The 24,477-nt window shown below is 44.0% G+C and overlaps 9 protein-coding genes and 1 non-coding gene across 10 annotated transcripts in view; 5 read left to right on the top strand and 5 right to left on the bottom strand.

Annotated features, from left to right (window-relative positions):
* Positions 1–59: 59 nt before the first annotated feature.
* Positions 60–132, bottom strand: O0I10_002180. Its single transcript has one exon. It is a non-coding gene; the product is annotated as a tRNA-Thr (tRNA).
* A 415-nt stretch (positions 133–547) lies between these two features.
* Positions 548–3,985, bottom strand: O0I10_002179 (uncharacterized protein; the record flags this gene model as incomplete). The annotated part of the gene is made up of 15 exons (XM_058482266.1): positions 548–636; positions 695–898; positions 953–1,026; positions 1,083–1,300; positions 1,386–1,464; positions 1,523–1,652; positions 1,718–1,836; positions 1,891–2,014; positions 2,081–2,191; positions 2,247–2,382; positions 2,437–2,576; positions 2,635–2,754; positions 2,811–3,182; positions 3,239–3,351; positions 3,408–3,985. The coding sequence occupies 15 exons, from the start codon at positions 3,983–3,985 to the stop codon at positions 548–550; spliced, it is 2,607 nt and encodes an 868-aa protein (XP_058346764.1).
* A 606-nt stretch (positions 3,986–4,591) lies between these two features.
* On the top strand, positions 4,592–8,559 carry O0I10_002178 (uncharacterized protein; the record flags this gene model as incomplete). The annotated part of the gene is made up of 7 exons (XM_058482265.1): positions 4,592–4,623; positions 4,703–5,090; positions 5,162–5,351; positions 5,402–5,464; positions 5,530–7,865; positions 7,921–8,236; positions 8,303–8,559. 7 exons carry the CDS (start codon positions 4,592–4,594, stop codon positions 8,557–8,559), a joined length of 3,582 nt encoding a protein of 1,193 aa, XP_058346763.1.
* Positions 8,560–9,516: 957 nt separating this feature from the next.
* On the bottom strand, positions 9,517–10,904 carry O0I10_002177 (uncharacterized protein; the record flags this gene model as incomplete). The annotated part of the gene is made up of 3 exons (XM_058482264.1): positions 9,517–10,432; positions 10,496–10,613; positions 10,664–10,904. 3 exons carry the CDS (start codon positions 10,902–10,904, stop codon positions 9,517–9,519), a joined length of 1,275 nt encoding a protein of 424 aa, XP_058346762.1.
* A 1,915-nt stretch (positions 10,905–12,819) lies between these two features.
* Positions 12,820–15,005, top strand: O0I10_002176 (uncharacterized protein; the record flags this gene model as incomplete). The annotated part of the gene is made up of 3 exons (XM_058482263.1): positions 12,820–13,090; positions 13,146–13,181; positions 13,237–15,005. 3 exons carry the CDS (start codon positions 12,820–12,822, stop codon positions 15,003–15,005), a joined length of 2,076 nt encoding a protein of 691 aa, XP_058346761.1.
* Positions 15,006–15,472: 467 nt separating this feature from the next.
* On the top strand, positions 15,473–16,850 carry O0I10_002175 (GDP-mannose 4,6 dehydratase; the record flags this gene model as incomplete). Its single annotated transcript, XM_058482262.1, has 4 exons — positions 15,473–15,566; positions 15,692–15,829; positions 15,892–16,756; positions 16,823–16,850. The coding sequence occupies 4 exons, from the start codon at positions 15,473–15,475 to the stop codon at positions 16,848–16,850; spliced, it is 1,125 nt and encodes a 374-aa protein (XP_058346760.1).
* Positions 16,851–17,270: 420 nt separating this feature from the next.
* O0I10_002174 (uncharacterized protein) lies at positions 17,271–18,453 on the top strand (the record flags this gene model as incomplete). The annotated part of the gene is made up of 7 exons (XM_058482261.1): positions 17,271–17,365; positions 17,448–17,580; positions 17,642–17,689; positions 17,744–17,873; positions 17,923–18,015; positions 18,078–18,169; positions 18,238–18,453. 7 exons carry the CDS (start codon positions 17,271–17,273, stop codon positions 18,451–18,453), a joined length of 807 nt encoding a protein of 268 aa, XP_058346759.1.
* Positions 18,454–19,578: 1,125 nt separating this feature from the next.
* Positions 19,579–20,031, top strand: O0I10_002173 (small nuclear ribonucleoprotein Sm D1; the record flags this gene model as incomplete). Its single annotated transcript, XM_058482260.1, has 3 exons — positions 19,579–19,648; positions 19,707–19,895; positions 19,961–20,031. 3 exons carry the CDS (start codon positions 19,579–19,581, stop codon positions 20,029–20,031), a joined length of 330 nt encoding a protein of 109 aa, XP_058346758.1.
* A 246-nt stretch (positions 20,032–20,277) lies between these two features.
* Positions 20,278–21,901, bottom strand: O0I10_002172 (uncharacterized protein; the record flags this gene model as incomplete). Its single annotated transcript, XM_058482259.1, has 4 exons — positions 20,278–21,350; positions 21,420–21,630; positions 21,691–21,805; positions 21,876–21,901. 4 exons carry the CDS (start codon positions 21,899–21,901, stop codon positions 20,278–20,280), a joined length of 1,425 nt encoding a protein of 474 aa, XP_058346757.1.
* A 1,989-nt stretch (positions 21,902–23,890) lies between these two features.
* Positions 23,891–24,477, bottom strand: part of O0I10_002171 (T-complex protein 1 subunit epsilon) — a gene marked incomplete at both ends in the record, with an annotated part of 2,772 nt that continues 2,185 nt past the window's right edge. The window contains 3 exons of the mRNA XM_058482258.1: positions 23,891–24,018; positions 24,130–24,310; positions 24,382–24,401. Coding sequence (XP_058346756.1) covers positions 23,891–24,018; positions 24,130–24,310; positions 24,382–24,401 — 329 coding nt within the window. The remainder of the gene's footprint in view (positions 24,019–24,129; positions 24,311–24,381; positions 24,402–24,477) is intronic.

Raw genomic sequence — 24,477 nt, 5'->3', positions numbered from 1 at the left:
GTTCTTCAGACGAAGAAAAAGGATTAACACCTTTCAAAGAGGCTATTACAAAGACGAGATGCCTACTACTGGAATCGAACCAGTGACCTTCCGCTTACTAGGCGGACGCTCTGCCAACTGAGCCAAGCAGGCTTTAATTACGAAATCACCAAAAACATGATAGGCGGGTCAACTTCCCTATATGGAAGGTGCGTCGAATCGTTTGGAAAAAATTGTTTGATGCAGCGGAGCATGTGCGAAAGACGTTGGTGACAAGGTTGCATTGATATGGGAGGTCAATAGGAAGTAATTTGGAGGAATAGGATGAATGGTGTCGGGGTAAGTTGATCCAACCTATGAGATCAAACACCATTATCCCCAAACCCCGATTCTGTGTAAGGGTAGGTGTAGGTTCAGAAGGCAACGCGAGCAATGTTACGAGATCAGAAAGCAGAGAAAGCGGTAGATGGGATACACACATACATATATAAACACAAATTGTATATTTCACAGTTGCATGTAAACTAAAATGATCTCATCTAAACGATTTGCTGTACATAGCTACATGCTAATCCATTGTCGATAACTGCATTAATCGTGCAAGCAAGCGGATGGCCTTTTCTTTAAGCTCGTTTTCATTTACAAGCTCCATTATATCTAATGATGAACATGCTGTTAAATCTCTATCATCTGCCATACTAGATATGGTTCTTACCTTCAAGCCAATTCTTGGTTGCTGCGAGTTGTAGGGTATAATCTTGTAAAAGTAACTTTTCTTGATGTTGATAGCTCACGTTCAAAATGATATCGATCCCCGTCAATAAAGCTTGGACAACGCTTGTTGCAATGTTGGCATAACGTAATGATAAAGCAAACTCAAAGTATTCCATCACAATGCGCCGTTTATCTGGAGTATTTGCTGTTGAACGTATGTTAGTTGGAAATTCTCAGGAAAAAGTGATACAATGCTTACTTGCACAGTGCATGATAACGTTCAATGCCATCACAAATCGTTCCGCAAGTATTGTGTCACGGCCCAACCAGAACCTATGCAAGATACGGTTACATGGATGTTATTCATCTTTTTCTTCAAAATGACTTACTTTGTACGGCCTTGAGAACCTTCCCACCATCCAACCAGCAAAGGGAAAAAGAAACATGATCCAGCCAATCCACTCAAGCGATTGCGTTGTGTGCTCTTGTTTTTCTCGACTTCCATCCTCCTTGAAAACACTCTTATCTTTCCAATTTTTTGTTCTGGTGGCTCCAGTGAGAGTCGTTCAAATTCAATGTGTGGTGCAGCATGCTTACTTTCGGATGCCTATTCTCTTTGGTTAGTTGTCATTTGGTATACCCAGCTTGCTACAAACCTCTTCATTCTCGGTCCAACCTGCTAGCTCTCTTACTCCAAGGATAATAGATGCCAAGACAACCTGCTTGATTTCAATTGATGTGTTGCGTCCATAGAGCGCGTCGATGAGAAAACTAATAAAAGTTTCAGCATAATGTATAAATCACCCATTCGACGCAATAGCATCATTACCCAGCAACTCGATCAGGAACAGCCACTATCAACGCTGTAATGGCGTGTTGTTGTCGAATCTTCATTTCTGGTAGCTCATAGGATTCAGGTATATCCATCAAACGACGTGCCAATACAACCGCGGAATCCTCTATGGGGGAATCAAGCAAGGTATTAGCATATTGAAAAAAGAATGAGGGTATCCATTTCTCATACCAAGCTCTGTGCCGTAACCCGTCTTTTGACGAATTAGCTCTTCTGCCGATTTCAATCCTATCTCCAATTTCACGGGATCGTCATGGTCTTTGAGGTAGTTGATCAAATCCAAAATGTATCTATAGGGCTTGACAATGAGCGCCTATGTATTCGATCAAGTATTTCCTACTTACACTGGCTTTCTTGCACGTGATTTCTTTGTCCGTTTGTCCTGCCCATATGCGCCTTCCTCATCTTCGGACGATTCTTCTTCCATAGGATATGCATCCAAATCAGATTCATCCGTCTCGGTATCATCTTTGTGTAAAACCAAGTCAATAAAAGATAATGAATGATACGCTGGATGTGTGAACAATCAATCACCTTGATCATCAACGGAAACAATTGCATCTGGATCAAGTTCCTCTTCCTCTTCCATATCCGATTCCTCGCTTTCAACAATATATGCAACATCGCCTTCTTCGGTCAATGGTACTATCAACAAACATTACATTAGTATTTGGATCAAGTTGAAGAGAAGGAGACATACCAAGTGCAAGTGCATCGCGTGTTGCATTGAGCTTTTTCAGTTCAGAGAAATGCTTGTTTGCTTCATCATCAAGTATGCCAGAGTGAAACCAATTTTCTTCCTTGTCGACCAGCGACGATATACTTTCAGCAACAACCTATTGAGGGAAATTAGTAACAATCATCACTGATGAGGGATCATGAATACATACGACACCGAATTTGGCAGTTGTCATATCCTTGCTTTGAAACCAACGGTGAATGTGTGCCATCAATGAAGTGTCAAAAACCACGTGTTGGAGTTGCTCTTTGGGGAGATAGCCAGCTGCAATAAGTAGACCACTGGTGATATCTGGATAATAGCATAGTCATAAGCTGCTGTGTCGTTGCGAATATGTAAAAAGACCTACATTCTTGTTCCTGATGGGATCCATGCATAATAAAAACGGGGTCTGCCCAAACATCCACCAACTTTTGTATCAAGCGGTCCACCATTTGAATCGAATCCAAGACAAGTAATCGCTCCTGCTCTATGCATATACAGTGAGCTACCTATCACTTTGATGATCCCATCACTATTATTTACCGTTGTACTCGATACCCATTGCATGCACTGCAGCCGCTATAGCAATTCGTAATATCACCGTGCTGGCAACTCGTTTCTTGGCCATTTGGATGAAGGCAACCGATAAGAATTCTTCCACTAAGCGCAACCGTTTTTGCTTGTCATGCATCGAAAATAGCACCATTGATAGACCAAAAGCTGCTTTCTGGATATCCCCTGCCGTTTCTTGGTTGATGGCATGCCGCACATGTAATAACATCATCTCTGACAATTTCTCGGTGGTGGACATGGTAGTAGCCGCTTCCCATAAATCAGCCCAAGCTTGTCCCATCTTTGATGGATCTTGTCGAATACGTGCAAGTGCAATAGGATACAACGTCGATACAATGATATCTATGGATGATGCTTAGCGGGATGATGACATTGAAGGCTTATCATTCTTTAGTTACCTGTATAGCCTTGTCGCATCATTTTACCAAGCAACTCGCCGGCAAACGCGCTTTGATTCGATTCAACTCGCACCGCATGTCCCAATTGCTTTGCTACAAGTGGATAAAAATTCCTACATGATGGATCAGCCATCTTTTCATCCCATACCTTGTGCCCATATATACGTACGTGTCTTGATACCAGTCGCTCTGTTTTTCCAATCCAAATGCATTAGCCAACTTTGCGGGGAAAGAGCAAATCAATGAACAAAAGAAGCGAGGGTCATCCAATCCATTGTAGTGCATATAAGCTGGAAAGAGCGGTTCGCTGATAGATCGCTTGAGAAGGCGTTCATACAAATGCAATGCATCGAGTCGGGCGTTATCCACCACTTGTAAGCAGTCGAGTATGATAGGTAAACTGATCTGGGCCATGTTACAAAGCAAAGCATCTTGATCGCCTCTTTCACATTCGATGCCAACACCAAATAGCGTTGCTTCCAAAGCCGTAACAAGGGATGCTGATGTCGCTGTGAAGATAAAACTCCAAGAGGGAATGACTTGTTGACACACGGTCCACACATGGTGCTTCCAAGCTGCATGCTGCACAAACGTTAATCGTTCCTGGGGATCCATGTCGTTGCGAAGCCATGCTACAGGTTCTTCGATACAGGCTGCAATGCTATTGCGTGTCGGCTGTTTATCGGGCAATGTCGCATTGTCTAATTCGCGGATCGCGTTGGTGAGTCGTTTGTCGGTGTCAACCATACAGAAGGCCAAGATGGTAAATGTTAGTCCAACACATCCCATTTATGCAGGTGCCTTATGCATGGATGGCTTGGATTCATGATCACTTTCATTGTTCCTCCCTCCCCCTCATTATTTTATATTCATTGTAAATGAAAAGTAGTGATGTTCTTTTACTACCTTTGATTTAGAATAAAGTAGCCTTGCTATACTCTTATCTAGTAGTCTACTTTTTCGTATGGTTGTGTCTTGGAAAAGCAGGCATTGGATCAACCAAAGAATGAGTAGGTAGCAACAATAAGACATTTGTTATATGAATGATGGTAATACAAATCTCTACTAGGTGATCTTACATACTCAACACAAGAACTAAGATGATATGAAAAGGAGGATATTAGAGAGTGGTCAATCATGTACAAGTAGGTCGAATGTGATAGCTTGATTCTCAGACCACCAATGCAAAGCGTGCAAGTCGATGGGGGGCTAAAAAAAACGTCACGGGGGGCCATATGTCGAAGCAGGTTGTGCCAAACACAGCTTCTTTGTCTGCTCTTTTTTAGCTTTGACACAACTGCTTTCTTCTCTTTATCCCCCTCTCGTCCCAGCGTACTTGTCTTCGTTATCAACATGACTACCAACATGAACTTCGGTCCCGAATGGTAAAGGAATTGAACAGTAAAGGGTCATAGAGGGTTCATACTTTTATTCACACACACACACTCTATTACTTCTTCATAGGATGCGCCCAGGTGTTCCCAAGCGATCCAGCACGTTCGATTCCCAAAATGCTCGTCCAATGCACTCTTTGAACCATCCTTCAGGTGTTAATGGAGGTCTGCAGTCCTTCATGGCACTCAACCAAGCACCACTACAACCGGGATTCAATGACGAGTCTATTTCTTCCATCTCTGACCATCCAAGCCTAAATGCCACAAACCTGGGACAATTGTCCGAAAGTGCATTCGGTGTATCGACTGAGAATCCATACAAGTACTCGAAGGAATTCATGTTGAGCTTGTATCGACCCGTGGATCCTCCAGCAGACTTTGAACGCCATGAATACGTCGCCGTTGAAGAGCCTCAGGGTCCTCTATCATTTGTGGAGTTATCTGAAGAGGAGAAAAAGGTATAAGGTTGTCATGGGTATGTTTGTTTTCATCATGACTAATATGGTTGCCCCTCCCCTCCCCTTTGTAGTTGTTGGCTGGTCCTGTACATTCTGAAGTTGGACGTCGTATGATCATTTCAAACAATGAAAGAACCAATGGACAAAGAAACAACAACAACAACAACAACCATCGCGACTTGTATGCCAGCCCATTACATAGTCCTGCATCTGAAAATGCACCTGGCACACCGGGAAGAATGAACATGGCACGCTCCAAAGGTAATGAATTTGGGTTTTGCATGGTAGGACAAGCTATTGATTCCTTTTAGGTCGCATGCATGATTATTTCACCAGAGATCGTGATCAACAAGGTTCCAAGCGACATGATCAAGGTACACACTTCATTCGTATTGAAATAGAGGATGATGATGATGTCTAATTGAGAGTGCATTTATAGAGGGTGGCCGACAACGTGAATGGTCTCAATCGGATGGCCTTGGTACTCTCACACCCAACAAGTCGCGTGATGACGAACAAGAACCACCAGCTTGGGGATCCGTCAGCCAAGAAGCTGTGGGTTCATTTGACAGCAATGGTGTATTCCGACTTGGTGGTGGCAACATGGCTGGAATGGATACCCGTCGTGGTGATTGGCAAGGGGATTCGGATATGAGTAAAAGAGGAGGAGGTTTCCAAGGTGATGAAGCTTTTGGTTCCCCACTCAAAGGTGGACATGGCGTACTTGGTGGTGCTGGTGGTGGCATGAATGGTGAATTTTCATCCGAAGCTGAGAATGGAGGACCAGCATCCATGTTGAATACCAAAAAGCCAGTGACTCAGTACAAGTGGTTTTACCGTGATCCTCAAGGCACTGTGCAGGGACCATTCGAGGCACAGGAAATGCAAGAGTGGTACAAGGCTGGCTTTTTCGCTCCTACGCTATTGATTCGTCGTGAAGATGAAGGCCAATTTGAACCTTTGATTGTGCTTATTCGACGCCTTGGCACCGATGATGAACCGTTCTTGACCCCATTCCCTTCGTCGCATTCGGCTACTGGATCTCCAAGCGCGTTGCATATGCCGCCACGTTCAAGAGCCTTGGATCCTTTCAGCCGTGGTCCTGCTTCAACAGGCTCATTGATGGGTTTGGATCCTTCTGCTGGTGGTGGCTTCTTTGGCAACTCATCCCAAGCATCCGATTTGTTATCACCTCAAGCAAGCGGTGCTGGTGGTGGTCTTGATTTTGGTGGTGCAAAGTACAATCCATTAGGAGGAGGTGGTGGTATCAACAACCTATCCACAAACTTTTTGCAGCAGCAAATGGGTCAAGGTCCTGGTTCTCCTCATTCGCCATCACTTCTTCAAGGCCCTCTCAATTCTTTTGGTTCTTCATTGCTTGGTTCACGTGACAGTGGCTCGCCATGGGGAGATAAGCCAAGAACACCTTCATGGTTGAATAGCAGTGGCAGCCAAAATGATTTATTTGGAGGTGCAAATGACACTTCGGGTATGCCACCATTGTTCCGTCAGCAGCAACAACAACAACCCTCGTTGAATCCATTATTCGGCTCCAATATGGGTTCACCAGGTCTTTTTGATTATCAACGTGCTATGAACGAGCAAATGTCGCATCAACAATACTTGCAGTTGTTACAACAAAAGCAGCAGCAACATTTGCAGTTCCAACAACAATTGCAACAACAGCTATCGCAACAACATTCTCTTGAAGCTATGCTTGCATCTCAACAATCCCAGGCTTATCAACAACAGCAACACGCTCAGCAGTCTCCTCTTGCGCAATCTGCTTTTGCACCAGCTACTAGTGTGGGTTTGGAATCAACTATGCCTACTCGACCACAAGCATCTCCCGCTGCTGCTCCTGGTTGGGGTTCAGCTCCTGGTACTCCACGAGGCGTTGGTAGTGTTACTGCTGGTGATGGAGGATCAATGTCAAACTCCTGGTTACAAGGCAAAGCATCACCTACTCCTGCTGCATCTCAACAAGCTGCTGCTACCATTCAGACCCCAGAAAACAAGGTTGAACCAGAAAGCACTTTGGATGATATCGTTACACCAATGAGCACTATGCAATTGAAGGAAGAACCAAAGGAACAGCAGCAATACAACGCTATCAAAGAACCATCTCCAGCACCCGCCAAGGAAGTTGTTGAACCCGTAGCAGAGACATCACCTTCGAAACCAGCATCTGCACCCGCTGTTAAACCTGTATCATTGCGTGAAATTCAAGCTGAAGAGATGCAAAAGCAACAAGAGCTTAAGGAACAACAACAAAAGCTTATGCAACAACAACAGCAGCAGCAACAACAACAGGCAAAGGCTGTTCAACAAAATGGTGCTAGTACCAAGGGTGGATGGAATGTTACCAACAATTCTCCATGGGGTGGTGTGGATCAAACGCCAAAGGGCCCTTCGTTGCGTGAAATTCAAGAAATGGAAGCAAAGGAAGCTGAATCGCGTAAGCAAGTTGAAGCACAACAAATGGCTGCATCAGCTGCTTCTTGGGCAAACACATCCAAGAACCCAACCATCGTATCCAATGCATCTTCTTCATCACCAGCATGGGGTGCTACCGCTGCTCCTAAAAAGACTTTGCGTGAAATCCAGCAAGAAGAAGAAGAAGCCATGAAGAAGAAAGTAGCCAAACAACAGGCTGCTGCTGCTGCTGCTAATGCCGCTGCTGCCGCTGCCGCTGCCGCTACTGCTAGTGCTACAAGTGTCAACAACATCCCTAGTAAAGGCTACGCTGGTATTGCTGGTACTACTACACCCAAGGTAAGATGCATTTCATTATACTCTATAGGCAATGATGCTAATTTAATGATGATAGTCTGCAAGCTCCAATGGTGGATCATGGACTACAGTTACCAATCAGCGCTCTGCTCCTAAGCCTGCTGCACCCCTTTCATCTATTAGCAACAATGTTCAACAGCCTGCTGCTCGTCAACAGAATGATGGATGGGAAGTAGTTGGTGCCGTCAAGAGTACACCTATTTCATCTACCCCTGCTTCAACTCGACCAGCCACTGCTGCTGCCGCTGCTGCAAGAAATGCTCCCAAGAATGATGGTGATCAAAAGCCTCCCAGTGAAGAGTTTATGCGTTGGTGCCGTCAATCCTTGCGTGGTTTGAATGCTGGTGTTAATGGTAAGCAATATTGAGGAGGGGGGATCATTACATTAGTGGCCTTTTACTAATGTTGATCTTTATTAGGTGATGAAATTCTTCAAATGTTGCTTTCCTTCCCATTGGACAACAGCTCTTCAGAGATTATTCAAGATATTATTTATGCAAACTCCACTTCCATGGATGGTCGTCGATTCGCTGCAGAGTTCATGAAACGTCGAAAGGCTGATATGGCTGGCAAGCTCAATGTTACCATTCCTGTGATGAGCAGCGCTGCCCTGGATGAGGAAGAGACTTTCCAAGTGGTCACCAAGAAGGGCAAAAAGAAAACCCAAGGCTTCTAATGATTCATTCCTTGCCTCCCTTGCACTACAAAGACACCGTATTTATGATAGCGCATCGCTCATAGTGATAATTAGACAATGACCAATATAATAACATCATTATTGCTTCACGTGATTAGACAAACTCAAGCTTTGCAAAGATAGGCAAATTGTGACGTATTCGGTCTAGCATGATGTTGTTGATTTAGCTCATCCTGGATGATTGGGTTACGCAGGGCGACAGCGACCAAGAGTGGCAATGAAAGAAATAGTATACCCTTGAGCGGTGTTATGCTACGTATCTTGTTGTTGCCTAGTTACCAGCAAAGCTGAATTGTGAGACATGTTTTTCAAGTTGCACAGCAAGCAGCGACAGCTGTCGATGTCAAGCCAACCCAATTACGGTAAGGGTCCAAAGGTATACGTACAACAACGTAATCACGAGAAAAAGCTTGCACCACATGGTCCAGTGCTTGTGTTCCCAGATCTACGCAATAGTGGAAAATGAATTCGTATGATGGCAAGGATAAAAAAAGAACTTGGGTTTATGCATGGACATCCAATCACACCATACCTGGTGAAGGTGCCCAACACTTTTGACCATTCCTAATCGAAGATTTATTACCCTTCCTCGCTTGGATTGCTTATATGTATCTTCAATGCACAATTACCATGATGAGGGGGCACATTCTATTCCTGCAGGTGACAACATGGCTGAGTAAAAGAGCTATACCCGCTTTGCATTAAGCCATTTATATTGCTCAATCATAGTCCATAACCCGATTGCGCTTATAAAGATATCATTTAGACAAGTGAAAGAGATGATGCATAGATATATACAAAGAGAGCGAGCGAGAAAGAGTTGGGTGGTGAGGGGGGGGGAATAGGTCTTGCAAAATTGGCATGGAAACGTGTGTGGTGGTGGGCTAGGATACATAATAGCGGTATTGATGATGATCATAATAAAGACGTTATTGGTTACCAACCAATGCCACCCTTAACCCAAGTGCCGTTTTGAGCAAAATGAGCAAGGAAGTTGGCGGTTTGGAGATAGAGATGGGTATCGGCAGGATGTTGATCCTGTGCTTTTTTCAAGGCTTGTAAGGTGAGGATGGCTTTAGGGTCGGCCGACTCAACAATGGTGGCAACGCATTGCTCCCAAGTAAATGACGTGGTGGATGAGAATAGGGAAGCTGATGCACCCATATCACGAGGTCGTCCTTGAACAATGTACGTGCATAATGTGGCGAGGAACTGCAAGTTGACGAGGGGCATCATGATATTAACGTGGGATGGAGCATGATTGATCAGTGTTTGGATAGCCAGGGCGGATGAAAGCAATTGCCCACCACCCAAAAACCAATCAAGCTCAATGGCACCCACACGCTGTTGATGGCTGCTATAAGTAATTAATCGTACGCTCATAGCAACAAGCTCATCCAAACGTTGCTGAAGGGTTTGATGTCTGTTACGTTTGGTCCACTCGAATAGATATGTCTTTAGCAGATCGCTTTTGCTTTTCAATAACACCTTGACAGCCGAGTGAAACGTATTGCTGCCATCAATCTTGCCACCAAAACGACGATCAGCACCCACAAGGTCAAACAGCAGCTGTTCATCGTTCCAGAACGTGGCGTTGGTATCGTCATTGTTGTCGTTGTGGATGGTTGTTAGCTCCGACACATCCAAGAAAGTGCTTGCCAAATACGCTAAACCTTGTGTCACCACTAGTGGGAGTCGTTGCTCAATACCGAATGCCAAATGAACAAGCGGCTGTAGTTGGGACCCCACAGAATAAAGTAGCACGCTATCGTAGAGATAGCGTTCAACGACACCTTCCATGCCATGCGTTTCTAATTGCTTGTCGAAAAAGTCGAGGTAATTTCCATAGTAGCTGCACGACATGATAAGCACAAAGACCCTCTTTTTTTGGTTGGTTCATTGTTCAATTACTTACATGGGGTTGCCTAGATACTCTTGCCAATTATTCTCGTCAATTTGAATGGGTGCCATTCTCAAAGGAGTCAACTCAGCATAAAGTTGATCATATACACGAGCGAGCTGATCGTTACTAGCTGGACGAAAAGAGTTAAAATCATCATTACGAAGCATGTATTAAGCTTACCACCAAGCTCATGCAAGGTAACAAGGACACGTGCTACAACGTTGGGGCGATCTCGATGTTCCATAAAGTAAAGCGAATGGTGATCACGGACAAGGTCAACCAGTAGCTTTCGGTTATTATTATCATGCATGCCACCACCGTCCTCATCATTGTCGTTGTTGTATGGCTGGCAAGGTGTGTAAGATAAAGTCTGGGCTGGTGATTCTTGTTGTTGCAGTGATAAAAACCCGGTACTCGTCATGGTTGCAATGAAAAATGAAGATGGGAAGAAAGAGGGTAAAATGGCATCATCAGCCAATGCATTTTATGCCCATTCATATAGGCGATCCCCCAATCCCGCACAATAGCAACGTCGAAAATAGCAACAAGTCACGATCCCTTTTCCTCTTCTTTTCTCGGTACACCGTCATTGCGTTGTGCCAATAAGAACAATCTCTGCGTCGTTATCGGCTATGATTTGTCAGGCGATTCTTTGTTTCCATATGATGTTTTGTGTGTCAGTCCCCCGGATAGGCGGATGTTGTTGTATATGCATGATGGATGAGATGTGCTGCTTAAGGGTGGTGGTACTTGTTCACCATTGGCTTTCGGGGATGTTGTTCAGGTATATTCTTTGAACTAAATTAGGCACAATCAAGATATCAGGCTGTGGAAATGCACGGTACGCAATTTGCAGGGATCGTTTTAGTAACAATTAGCCCGACACAGCCATTTTAGTACGTTTGTGAGGCACATACGAAAGTTTAAATGGATGGCACTTTATCCAAAACATGGCCATGTTGGATAGTCGCTGTCATCCAATATTCTCGGATCGCACTTGGCACTTCAACCTTATCTGCAATGACAAGTTTATTGGGTCTCCTGATACTTGCGGCGGAAGGGGCTGCTATTAATACCACACAACATAAATTGAATGAATAGAAACAATGGATGCTTTCGCTTAAAGTTACATCCAGTAATGGCAAAAATCATTGAAAGGATATCCTTTTATCGTATTTGACTTGCACTGAAAGCTGTAATGGGGGAAAAACTGGTTGATTATTGCTATATCGGGCCCTTCAAATGAGAACATTCTTCATACCCAAACATGAACAGCCTAGTAGTAACCATTACGCCAACCAGGTCCTCATGGCAACAAACAAACAACAGGGATGCTCTCACTTCCGAGGTTGGTATATCATACCATATTTTCAGGCATATGGGTGGGCCCAATTCTTCCAATAGTAAAGCCATTGGTGGCGGTTTCTACTGCTACTTGAACAAATAAAGTCCATAGGTGTGGAAATGCAAGGTGATGCATACGATCGATCTTGTGCAGAGACGTGTTGTTGTGTGTGTGTGTGTGCTTCCTCAACTTTAATGCTGCACACAAGTGTGGCTGATGCATCAAGACTTAATGCATCGTGCACGCTGCTGCATTTTATTCTTCTTTTACCGCCACCAGCTAGCGCATTAACATTGGTGGTGGAAACACTAAATTGCTGATGACAGCTATTTCCCTATTCTCTCTCTCACACCCTTTCATCGGAATATTTGAGCGAAATTTGGTTAAAGCGGTTGATGGTGTAATGTGAGAACATGATGGATGTACGACGCAACAGGCTTGCCCATGGGGTTTACATACACGTGGCATCTTATCTGTAATATGCAATGAGATGAGTGCCATATATGGATGGGACATGCAATGTAGGAGGGGTAATTGTCATTCAAGCAGCAAAGGATACGTGATACTAAACGCAACAAGTAGCTGTCGACGAAATACGGGAAGCAGTAGTGAGCAGTGTGAGTGTGGGAAAGATAGGCGACTAACATGGGATTATTACAGTTACACAACAAGCATGGGCTTTATTATTCACGATGATGATGGAAGTAAGCGTTGTGGATATCTTTCCCCACATTGTACGTATTGCGAGTGGTGGTTGTGATGGGGGTTTCTGGTTTTGCGGATGTGGGGTAAAAATGTGTAGCAGCCGACCTGTCAACCAATCCAATGCATGCAAGAACGAACAATGAGACGCCGTCGTTAAAGCAAAGAACAAAGAGAATGGATTTCTTTTCCTATTAGAGTTTTTCTCATCGCACACATTCACCGCCCTTGTTTCCTCTCTCTCGCTCCCCCATTCACTCAGCTTAGCAACTGCTGTTCCTTGTTTGTTATGCAGGCACCTTCTCAGCAGCTGCTGCCGCCGTCTTCGTCTGCAACTCAAAGACAACTTCCCCACAATCTTCCATCGCCAGATTCCGATCTCGATTCAGCTTCCATGGTCATTTTACCTTCCTCTCCCTCTTCGGCTCTTGTTAATTCTCCTTCCACTACAACAACCACAACTACTACAACAACAACAACAACCAATGACGCTGATTCACAACCCACGCCTATGGTTGTTCCCGCAAAACGTGGATACAAGTCTCATGTCCCTAGTGCTTGTAAGCAATATCCACCTTGTATGATTCAATCTTTACTAATAATGTCATCGTATAGGTGTCAACTGCAAAAAGGCTCATTTAGCATGTGATGGTAAGTATCTAGAGCGAGAGAAAAGCTGAAGGTGCTCATGGCTTTAAACGTATAGTATCAAGACCGTGCAAGCGATGTGTGTCATCAGGGAAAGCATCGACATGTCAAGATGTGCAGCATAAGAAACGAGGACGACCAAAGTTGAATGATACAAAACGACTCAATATCATGTATGGGGGATCAATGATTATTCAAACGCCTGCTTCAATCATGCAAAAGAACACGCCATCCACGAGCTTTTCCTTTGTTCACGAACCTGTGGAATCATTTCGTGGTCAACAGCAACAAGAAATCACATGGAACAAGGATGATCTTATAGCCACTCGTAAAGATCAACATGAATCATCGTCAATATCACCAACCCCCGCTGCACAGCAACCGCAACCACAGCAACCATCACCATCACCACGACAACCATCATCATCATTTTCATCTCCTGCATTATCCTTTGTCACCACATCATCTTCACCAGCAATACAATCATCCTCATCATCCTCATCCTCAACATCACCAACTACGATTACCATGTTTCTATCGATGGAAATGTGCTGTGCTCGAGCATCGGAGGAAACAAAGGAATCATGGGGATATGATCCAAACGAGTTGATGCATCGTTCCTTATATGGTCTCATTTCTTCGCATGACACTGACCGGCTGGCACGGTTACATCGATTATTACTTGATAATATTATGGATATTACACGGCAATACGGCAAAGAGTTCCGACCAGATGCTCGACCACCCCCTTCAGAACGCACAACATCACCACTTTTTCATCAAATTGAACCAGAAAAGTTGATGGTCCCTGCGAGAGGATCGGAAGTGTTTATGGATACCATTCATGTCAAGAAACAATCCGGGGATTATGAGCTATATCAAATGCAAGTCTCATTGGGCGCTGGGCTTGGTGCCGATTTGACAAGGCCTTCAACATTGAACAAGTTGTATATTGTGGCAGAATTAAGGAAACATGAATATCGAGTGAGAGGACCTTATCAATTGGATCAAGTGGTGAGCAACAACAAAGACAACGTCAACAACAGCAACAGTGGCACCAACAGCAACAACACTCGTCAACATATGAATAAGAACAATCGTCGGCCTTTATCAAAGTTCCAGCCTCTTCCCAGCAATAGCAGCAACCACATTAACAATAACGTCGGCCATCCATCTTATCACCATCGACCTTTGATGCCACGTACACTTACATCACAACCTCCTCGATCAGGATCATTACAAGTACGACAAGGATTACTGCCAGGTCATTTTACTACCAATTCACAGCTTAATACGGTGACGTTATCTACCAAAAAGTTGGATATTATGCCCAAGGTGAATGTTGCCCCGGTGACAGCAGATAAGCGACATCAGCCAATGGAGAATAAGGTTGCCGATCGACTATTTCCATCGTTGAGTGGATCTTGTTTTCGGCAGATAGCCACCAATGCTGATAATACCATGCGGCGACAAAGTGGAGGAGGAGGAGGAAATGGCACTAGTTCCACAACGCCGATCCATGTTAGTCCAGGCCTATCTTATCGATTACCGCCTAATACTACTGCAGCAGGAGGTGGTAGTGGAGGAGCAGCAGGAGGAGGCAATACGATTCCATCAAGACGAGTGATACCATCAGTGACCCATCCCACCACACAATATTTTCTACAAACATCCAGCAGTACTTTGAATGCAGCAGCTTCAGCAGCGCAAAGGACAATGAAGCAAACAAGTATTCCTGAATTGGAGAGCAGCACAGCAGCGGCGGCTGTTGGCAAGACGGACTCGAATCGAAAAACGGAAATGAGTGTCCGATCGCTCTTGTGCTAAAAAAAATACCAACGTGGCACACTGAAGAAAAAGAAGGGGGGCCACCACCACCACATCTTACGTCGATCACATCACGTTTTTTATCACCGACATACGAAACACACGCACACACACACACATTCACATCTCAAAGTAGTGTAGAATTTATATATATTGTACCATAGTCCTTTTCCCTCCTTTTATTATATATATATTGAATCATTATGCAATACACAAAACTAGTGTAATCTTGTATACCTTTTCTCTCTCTCTTCTTGGGTCTCTCCCCTGATCTTTTGCCAAGATGGTAAAGAAGAAATAAGCAATATCTGCTTCCATTGGTCGGATGCTGTTAGCGTTGTTCGCGGTCTTATCATAGCACACTAGGTTGTGTAACCTGATGCTTATCCTTGTCTCACTATATAAAAAGAAAAAGACGGAGGCAGACCTCCTCGTCTATTTTCAGTTTCCTTCATCTCAACTTCATCATGTCTGAAGCCCGCATCGCCGCCGTCAAGATTGCCACCAACTCTTCCTTTACTCTTGAAGAATACCGTAGCCGTAAGGTTGCTCTCATCACTGGTAAGTCACCCTTGTCCCCTTTTTCTTGATCTACCATCTCGATCGGGTGGTACCTGAGAAAGGATATGGAAGAACAACAACCCACGTTGCCATGGCAATACTAACTCATGATGATGTGAATTTAGGTGTCACTGGCCAAGATGGTTCCTATCTTACCGAGTTTTTGCTCGAAAAGGGTTATGAAGTACATGGTATCATTCGTCGATCATCCTCTTTCAACACGGGTCGTATCGAACACATTTACAAGGATAGACATGATCAAGGTATGGGAAAATGGCCTTTAGTTGGGAACAAAAGGATAGAGGGAATAACACGATGCCTATAGATGTCAAGTTCTTTTTGCACTATGGTGATTTGACCGACTCTACTTGCCTTGTCCATATTATTGCTCAAATCCAACCCACTGAGGTGTACAACTTGGCTGCTCAATCTCACGTCAAGGTCTCCTTTGATATGTCTGAATACACTGGTGATGTGGATGCCCTTGGTACTTTGCGTCTTTTGGATGCTATTCGTACATGTGGTTTGCAAGATCGTGTCCGTTTCTACCAAGCTTCTACTTCCGAGTTGTATGGTAAGGTGGTTGAAACCCCACAAAAGGAGACCACTCCCTTCTATCCACGATCGCCCTATGGTGTTGCCAAGTTGTATGGTTACTGGATCACTGTCAACTACCGTGAGTCCTATGACATGTATGCATGCAATGGTATTCTTTTCAATCACGAATCTCCTCGTCGTGGCCGCACCTTTGTGACTCGCAAGATTACTCGTGCTGTTGCTGATATCCATTTGGGTCGTCAAGAATGCTTGTACTTGGGTAACATTGATGCCAAGCGTGATTGGGGCCATGCACGTGATTATGTCGAAGGCATGTGGCTCATGCTTCAACAAGATAAGCCTGATGACTTTGTGTTGGCTACTGGTGAGACACACACTGTTCGCAGCTTTGTTGAAAAGGCGTTTGCTGTCACCGGTCGCAAGATTGTCTGGGAAGGTGAAGGCGTTAATGAAATCGGCAAGGACGCTGAAACCGGCAAGGTCCGCGTTCGTATTGATCCAAAGTACTTCCGCCCTGCCGAAGTCGAACTCTTGCTTGGTGATCCTGCAAAGGCAAATGAAGCTCTCGGCTGGAAGCGTAAGGTCAGCTTTGACGAACTCGTCACCGAGATGGTTGTTGCCGATATTGAAGGGTAAGCATAAAAAAGGATCTACTCCATATAACGTTTTTACTCATCCTTTTATTCTTTTCTATCTAGCTCGTTGAAGAACGATACCTACAACTAAAAAAGACATGTTGCATCCTCTTTTTATACACACACACACACATCTATTTGTTTCCCCACCCACCCCCTCATCACACATTTTGTCATCCTGCTACTACCTTTAAACCATCCAATGCACGCTTTTTGTTACTTATTTCCCCCCACGCACACACACACACCTCCTCCATCGCCATCTTGTACACTTTTGAACAAAAGCAATTGCTAGTAAATGATTTGTTTATCAATACATGTACACTTTTTATCTTTGTAATGATGATGATGATGATGATGGCGTTGTTATTGTTGATCAACTATGTATCCTGCTGTGTTTTCAAGGTGCGATGTTTGAATGAGAGGGCGCGTGCAACCGACACCTGGAGCGTTTCAGACAGCTTTCTCTTTTTCACAGCAACCACCACACTACCACCACCACCACGACACCATGAAGATATACGCTGCTGCCTTGTTATCGTCCCTGGCATCCGCTGTCGTTGCCTTTGAAAGCACTGTACCATGTCTTATGTGGTCTCCCAAGGAGTGAGTGTTACTAGCACCATGACTACACAGCAACGCATTCAACGTTATACACGACATTGAAACTCATTGTATATACAAACAGCTACTTTACACCTACCATGGATGCCATTGAACAGTTCATTGTTGGCAAAGATGATGCCGTCACTACCATCTGGTCGTCGCTCTCACCCGACATTTGTGATGCCAAGTTGATTGCTGTCGTTGACCAACCCGGCGTATGTGTATCTTGTTGTATACTGTTGCAAAAAGGGGAATGCTAAAGTGTTTCATATATAGATCCATGTCAACGATTTCTCGCGTTCAGAAGCCTTTGCTGCCATCAAGGTATATGTGACATATCAGAAAAAAGATGTTGGTATCTGACAGTGGGCTATGTAGCAATATCGCAAGGATGCTGCCACGCGTACCGAGTTCGAATACATTGCTGATAGTGTCAACGTCAATCAACTTGCACAATTGATTTCTGAGGAATGTGAAGGTAACATGGTACAAGTGGCTCCTCGACAAGGTAAGAAAAGAAGATCATGCAAAGCGTGGATTACTGATCTTTTGAATAGGTCTCGATATTGATCAAGATGCTCGATCACCTACTGTCGCTGTCATGTCATTGCCTTCCACCTCTGGTTCTGTTGCCGCCATGCAGGAAAATGGTATGTGCCCGTGTGGGAGGGAAAAATGAGGGAGGGTAGCTACTAATAGGAGATTTGGGTAGATGCTTCGGTGGATGAGTTTATCAAGTCTGTTCAGGAATATGCCCAAGACGATTATGCCGTCATTTATACCTCGAGTTCTGCAAAACAATCAGTAAGTCGTATACGCCATCTTCCACCGAAACACGCATTCTAATGTCATCATCATCATCCTCATTCTAGTCCTCACATATGAAGAAGCGCAGCATGTTTGAACGTCGTGCTCCTGCATCCGATAACAGCGCACCCATCTTTGCTAAATATCAGTTGTTCTCACCTGGTATCTTTATGGCCATTGGTGTCTCCATTGTCGTCGTCTTTATCGTAGCTGTTGGCGTCTCCTGGCTCGTTAATATCCAGACTCCCATCCGTTTCGAAGGGAAGCCCAAAAAGAACTAAGATAGCTGTTACTTGCTGATCCTTTATTCCATAAAGAGAATGAGTTGTCTTTCAACTTGCAATGCTTGTTTTTCATCTCGCCTTCATGTTTGCAGCTCGGCGTTGTAATAGATGTTTTTGAGGCATTCGTATTACGATCCCATAAGATCTACAACCCTCGGTCTTTACAGTGGAGGGCTTTATGTAACTTCTTGTCGCCAATCTTCATCTCTTACTTAGTAATGGGGTATCTTAAAAATGATACGAGGTGGGACTTGTCTATGGTTATTGGGATTGTTGATTAGCATTTACTGTATGCTTCATCAAACGTAGCAGGATGATCCTTATAGCAAGGGCCAAATAGCATAATGACGACCAAGACAATGAATGTAGGGTGATAATGAAGCACTTTGAATAGCCACCACAAAGATCAGCCCTGACCATAAAATTGATATCCAACATGATGGTGTTGGCAATATCCATCATCAGACAACGACAAAAGCCCGGTGTCAAAGTACTTTTTCCAGTAATCCAGGGATCATTTTATTATGCTAATACATACATCTCATTACAAAGAGCATCATTGTACTTTAGCGTGGTATATGTATTGGTACTTGAACGCCGCAAACACCAATAATGATCCAATTACATGACATCAGCAATCACTAGAACTACCTACGCCAGGTAACATACGGCTTCTAATACGGGGTATCTATAGAGGAAATGCAAGCCATGCTTGAAAAAGAAAACGGCCGTCTTTTGCAAATGCAACAACGTACCCTATTGATGTCCATATCTTTATAAGCAATGCACCCATTAGATCCAGTTGTTCCCAAGGCATGCTTCATCTCCAATATGTGATGAGTTTATTGTATTCAAATAGCAGCTATTCTCTATGGGTCATGCATTAAAGAAGAACAAGATCTGGTCGCGGGACTTGAAAGATAGCAGGTAAACCTCGTCACTTGTCGCCTCTTTTTCTCTCTTTCTACAAAGTATACAAGTGCATCGCAACAATGAAGTTAGTCAGGTAAAGTACCCATGAGACAATGTCGATGAGCGGCAGCAGATGCTTTCAAAGGACAAGGATCTGGAAAGAACACGCGTTTGGATGCTCATCCTGGTGTATCGATCTCTAGGTTTTTGATGAAGTTGAACAACGAGACGGTGAGCGTCGAGCTTAAGAATGGCACAGTGGTCCATGGCACTATTACTGGTAAGTATGCAGGAGAGAGGTTGTAAGAAAAGAGGATTCACTTTGTATCTATGCTTAGGTGTTGATATGAGCATGAACACGCACTTGAAGACTGTAAAGATGACCGTCAAGAATCGAGATCCCACCAGCCTTGACTCTCTCAGCATTCGTGGCAACAATATTCGATGCGTTATCTTGCCTGACAGCTTACCACTTGATACATTGCTTATTGATGATACACCCAAGGCAAAGGCTAAAAAGAAAGAAGGCAAGTGGTACTATCCAATGTTTGATTAGGAGGATTGATTCTCATGTATTGGTTTTCATTTACAGGTCCAGCAGGTCGTGGACGTGGACGTGGTGGTCCTGTACGAGGACGAGGAAGAGGACGAGGAAGACGCTAAATATCAACAAAGAGAGAAAGAGAAAGCACATTCATCCAACACACACACACACACACACACATCCACGCACAACACACGTTCACGCACAACACAAGTTAATCTCGCCCTTTTTTTCAGTTGCATATATATATACAACCCACTTATCCATCGTATGCACACCACTTCGCAGTAAACAAGACGAATAAAAAAAGGGGATGGCTCTCGTTGCTGTTTACTCTTGACAATGATGAAAACGATTTATACATGCTATACCATTTGTTGATGAGGCAGAGCTCGATGATGATGACGATCCTGACCGGTTGTTGTATGATGACGTTTGTTGGCATTATGACCTTGTACACGTTCATGACGGCGAAGAGCATCCATACGAGTGAATTTCTTTCCGCATTGTGAGCAGTAACAAAAGGGACGATTCTTCATGTGAATCGATTGATGCCTTGATAGATCATAAGAACGGCGAAACGTTTGACCACAAATACGACCTGATGCAGGATCCACAAGATGTTCACAAAGAAATTGACCAGGCGCTGAACCACTAGATGACTTGCATTTGGATACTCGACGCATACTACTACTGGAAGTACCAGCAACAGGGATCATGGCTGAGTTGGGTGATGATGTCCCTGCAAAAGTAAATGCAGGATGGCGGTGATAGCTGATGTTGCTATGACTACTACCACTACTATTGCTGCTGTTACTACTGCCAGGGTTGCATGGAGATAGGGGAGGTGGTGGTGGTGATTTGGCACTATGGGAGGAGGAGGATGGTGTCTGAGGTGGAGTGCGAATGTCGTCGTATGAAAAGTGGCGGTGAATAGGTGCTAGTTGAGAAGAGGAAGATGGTGATGATGATGGATGATGATGATGATGATGGTCATCTTGCTGATTCGGTTTGGTCAACGATGTAATTGCTGGTAATTTGATAGGGGCACCTAATGACAATGATGGTGAAGGAGGCATAGTCGTTGATGTACGGCGGAGGTCAAGCGGATGTATAATAGGCGGCGACTCGAACAAGGAGGATCGATGTTGTTGTTGTTCTTCGGGTGTTTGGTGGATATTAGGTAATTTGAGTGTTTTGAAGGCAACATCACTGTCAATGTCCATCTTGGTCATCTCCGAACTATCTCCAAGCGAAATACCGGAATCTTTGCGAATAGACGATGTTAAGGAGAAAGAGTCATCATTCGTGCCGTCGGTGTCATGTGTTGCGTCTAGAGAATATCGGCCTAGCCGCATTTCCGTATTATGTACCGGAGACCACCTGAAAGCATTCGGCTTAATCACCGGGACATCATTAGAAGCTTGTCGCGGGTGTACTATAATAGATGAAAATCTCGCCTCGTTATTAAAGATTGACACACAAAAGTCATTGTTAATATACTTGCCTGGAAAAGAAGATACGCTTTCTCGACGCCATGTTGGCAATGGTGGGGATAATGTTCTTGCTCTTTTGTTACGTAAAACCAATTCCATATAATGTCGCTCGGACACCGCATTTAATGCATCACGCAGTGATTGATCGTCATGCAGCATGGCGCCACCTTGCTGCGTGTTGCTCTTTTCGGTCGTGATGTAGTAATCGCTCATATTAATGTCCTAATAGGGCCATTAGGACGGCGTCTTTACATAATACGTTTTCCCTGCTTTTGGTATTACCTCTTTTGACGCTGCATTGCGCATCTTGTCAAAGAGATCATTAAACTTGAGCACCTCGTTTTGATAAATACAAAGATGTAAAGGAAATTGGATAGCATTTCCTTCCACTCGCACGCTACATACGAAAGGAAGAATAGAGTTAAAAAAGGATGTGTAGATGTGGAATGGTAGTGAAATGAACGTACCGGAAACGATAAATGGTCTTGTACATTATTATGAGTGGATCGCTAGATATATGGAGTATGTGTAGCTTGTATTAGGTATATTGGTATAGAGGTTGTTGAAAGAGTGGATGGGGTAGGGTGGATAAATATGGATAACGAGAGAAGAAAAGAAGGAAAGGAAAGGGCAAGTGAATGGTAAAGAGAGCAACCGAATTTATACAATGCGCTTTTAAAAGGGTTCTGCTCTCTGGTTTAATCATCAGTACATGAGAGCAATATCGGAAAGGTAAATCCACGAAGGGGTGGCAAACCCATCATTGACAGTGGTATCCTTTGCATTTGGCGCAGATACCTCGTACCTGCTCGTATCCACCCTTTTTTCTCCATGCTTGAGCTTCTCGATTTGATCATCTCCTCCTCTTTTTACCCTGATCCCGTACGCAATACCAAGCCATGTAATCCATGGATGGTGTTTGCTACTATATTCGAAGCATAATAGGAATGATACAAAATGGCAAAGATATTCTCAACAACAACGAACCAAAGGCAGCTGTGACCTCCCTTTACATGTGCTGATATGCCAACGTGGAATCTCCTCCTCTCGCACACCTTCGCTTGCTTATTCGGGCCACCATTGCTCCTTTAAAACCTTGTGATTGTTTCGTAAAGTGATTGTTTTGGCTTCTTGCCACATACATGCATTCAACGCGCACAAATCCATAGGCCTCGTAATCTTATTCCTCGCACTGCCTCCGTGATTGCTCATCCCTGTGTGATGATCAAATCCACCCATCTCACGTTCTCTTTCAACTTTACATTTTACGGATCATCAGCAACATAGGGCAGCCCCTATTGGGAGCAAAGCTGTGTTGTATGTATATGAGAGATGTCGTTTATAGTACTTGAAGAGGTAGAGATCTGCACTAAATCATGTAATACATATCACCTCCACCATGATAGACACGCACATCCATCCAATAGAAAGCTCTTATTCTCCTATGGCACTAACAAATTCTAATCCGTGCGTCATATTGGGATTTCCTCTCTCCTTCTAATCTCTTCCAAGTAGCAGCTCACCCTAACACACTTCTTCAAGAAAACATGATGCGTATGGAGAACCCAACCTCGTAACCATAAATAGAATGGCATCACACATACATACACATAATACACACGGTCCTTTATGCATTTACCACTATTGACATGCTCTCTATTAGCAATGATCTCCTTTAGTCAATCAAACTAGTATAATTTTGATAGCAGCGACGTCTGAGATAGAGCTCCTCACTTGACAATCTCCTTTCCTTGCCGATCGAAGGGGATGATGGATCCCATAACGAAAACTCACATTTATGCATTACAATGTATGATGGTATAGAGAGGTATGTGTGTGTAACATACATACATATGCAATAAGAATGTCACGCATAGCACGTCAAATCATCCACCCTTTCCTGCATCGTTACACCGATGCACTCTGACCTGGGTCTAATCACAATGCATTCATGTTTAGCCAATGGACATTTATAAATATTACTCGTAGCTGTTTTTCTCACACACTCTTTCACTCCTTCGTTGCAGGGAGTTTTACCACCAAAAAGTAATGCTCCTTGCTTGATTGATTCGTTTCAGTTCATTCGACCAGTTTTGTCCCCCACACACGTATCCATTAAAAATGACAAAGGACCCTGGATAGAAGGAGATGATTCGTAAAATGCAAGTGGATGTATGGTAGACGAGGGATTATAGGACGGTGGATAAAAAGGAGAAAGAAAAGAAAGGGGAAGTAGCTGGTTGGAAGATGAGAAGAGCGTATGCTCTCTATGCAACAATGTCAAGATCCCGTCGGTAAAAGAGGATGATGATGCATGGCTCATATGGCCCTGCATAAAAGAAATCACACACACACGCACTCGCACACGCACACACCCACGCCCATTTGTTCCATCATCATCCACGGAGCAATCTATACAAGACAACACTTTTTTTTTGGGAGAAAAAATGAAAATGCAACATGCTATCTGTAGGTGCTGAGTTTATTCTTCCGAGGGTCCAGTGGTAATCACATCATCGATCTTCAGGATCATCTTGACCAATTGTGTAGCCAAGAGGAATTGTTGACGCTTGGAGATGAGAGGATCGTGCACGTGTAGCTCCTTCATGTCTATAAAGTAATCATTTGTTAGACATCATGCTCCAACTTCTAAACACAATTTATGCCGAAAGAAAAGGGTGGGTGGGTGGGTGGGTGGGGGATGGGGATAAAATCACTTACCATTAGAGCTCTTGTGAAGACAATCAATACCCAATCTTGAGTTGTTGGTAGTTGCTTGTTGTGCCTTGACTTCAGCCAATGTTTCAATGGGCGACAAACCAGAGTTCTCTGCAAGAGCAAGAGGAGTGGCATCCAAAGCATCTGCAAATGCACGCATAGCATATTGTTCAATGGAAGAGATCTATATAAAAAAGCATGTCAGCAAATGGGATCACTAGAGAGAGAGAGCGAGAGAAATGGAGAAATACATACTTCATCGGCAACCTTGGCAACTGCCAAAGAGCAGCTGATTTCGGCAGCACCACCACCATATACAACACGGTTGTCACGAACCAAATTGCGAACAGC

The sequence above is a fragment of the Lichtheimia ornata genome (assembly GCF_029851405.1).
Source record: "Lichtheimia ornata isolate CBS 291.66 chromosome Unknown scaffold00006, whole genome shotgun sequence".
Classification (NCBI taxonomy): Eukaryota; Fungi; Mucoromycota; class Mucoromycetes; order Mucorales; family Lichtheimiaceae; genus Lichtheimia; species Lichtheimia ornata.
The sequence above is the reverse complement of the archived record's forward strand: the minus strand, read 5'-3'. Positions and strand labels throughout refer to the sequence as shown.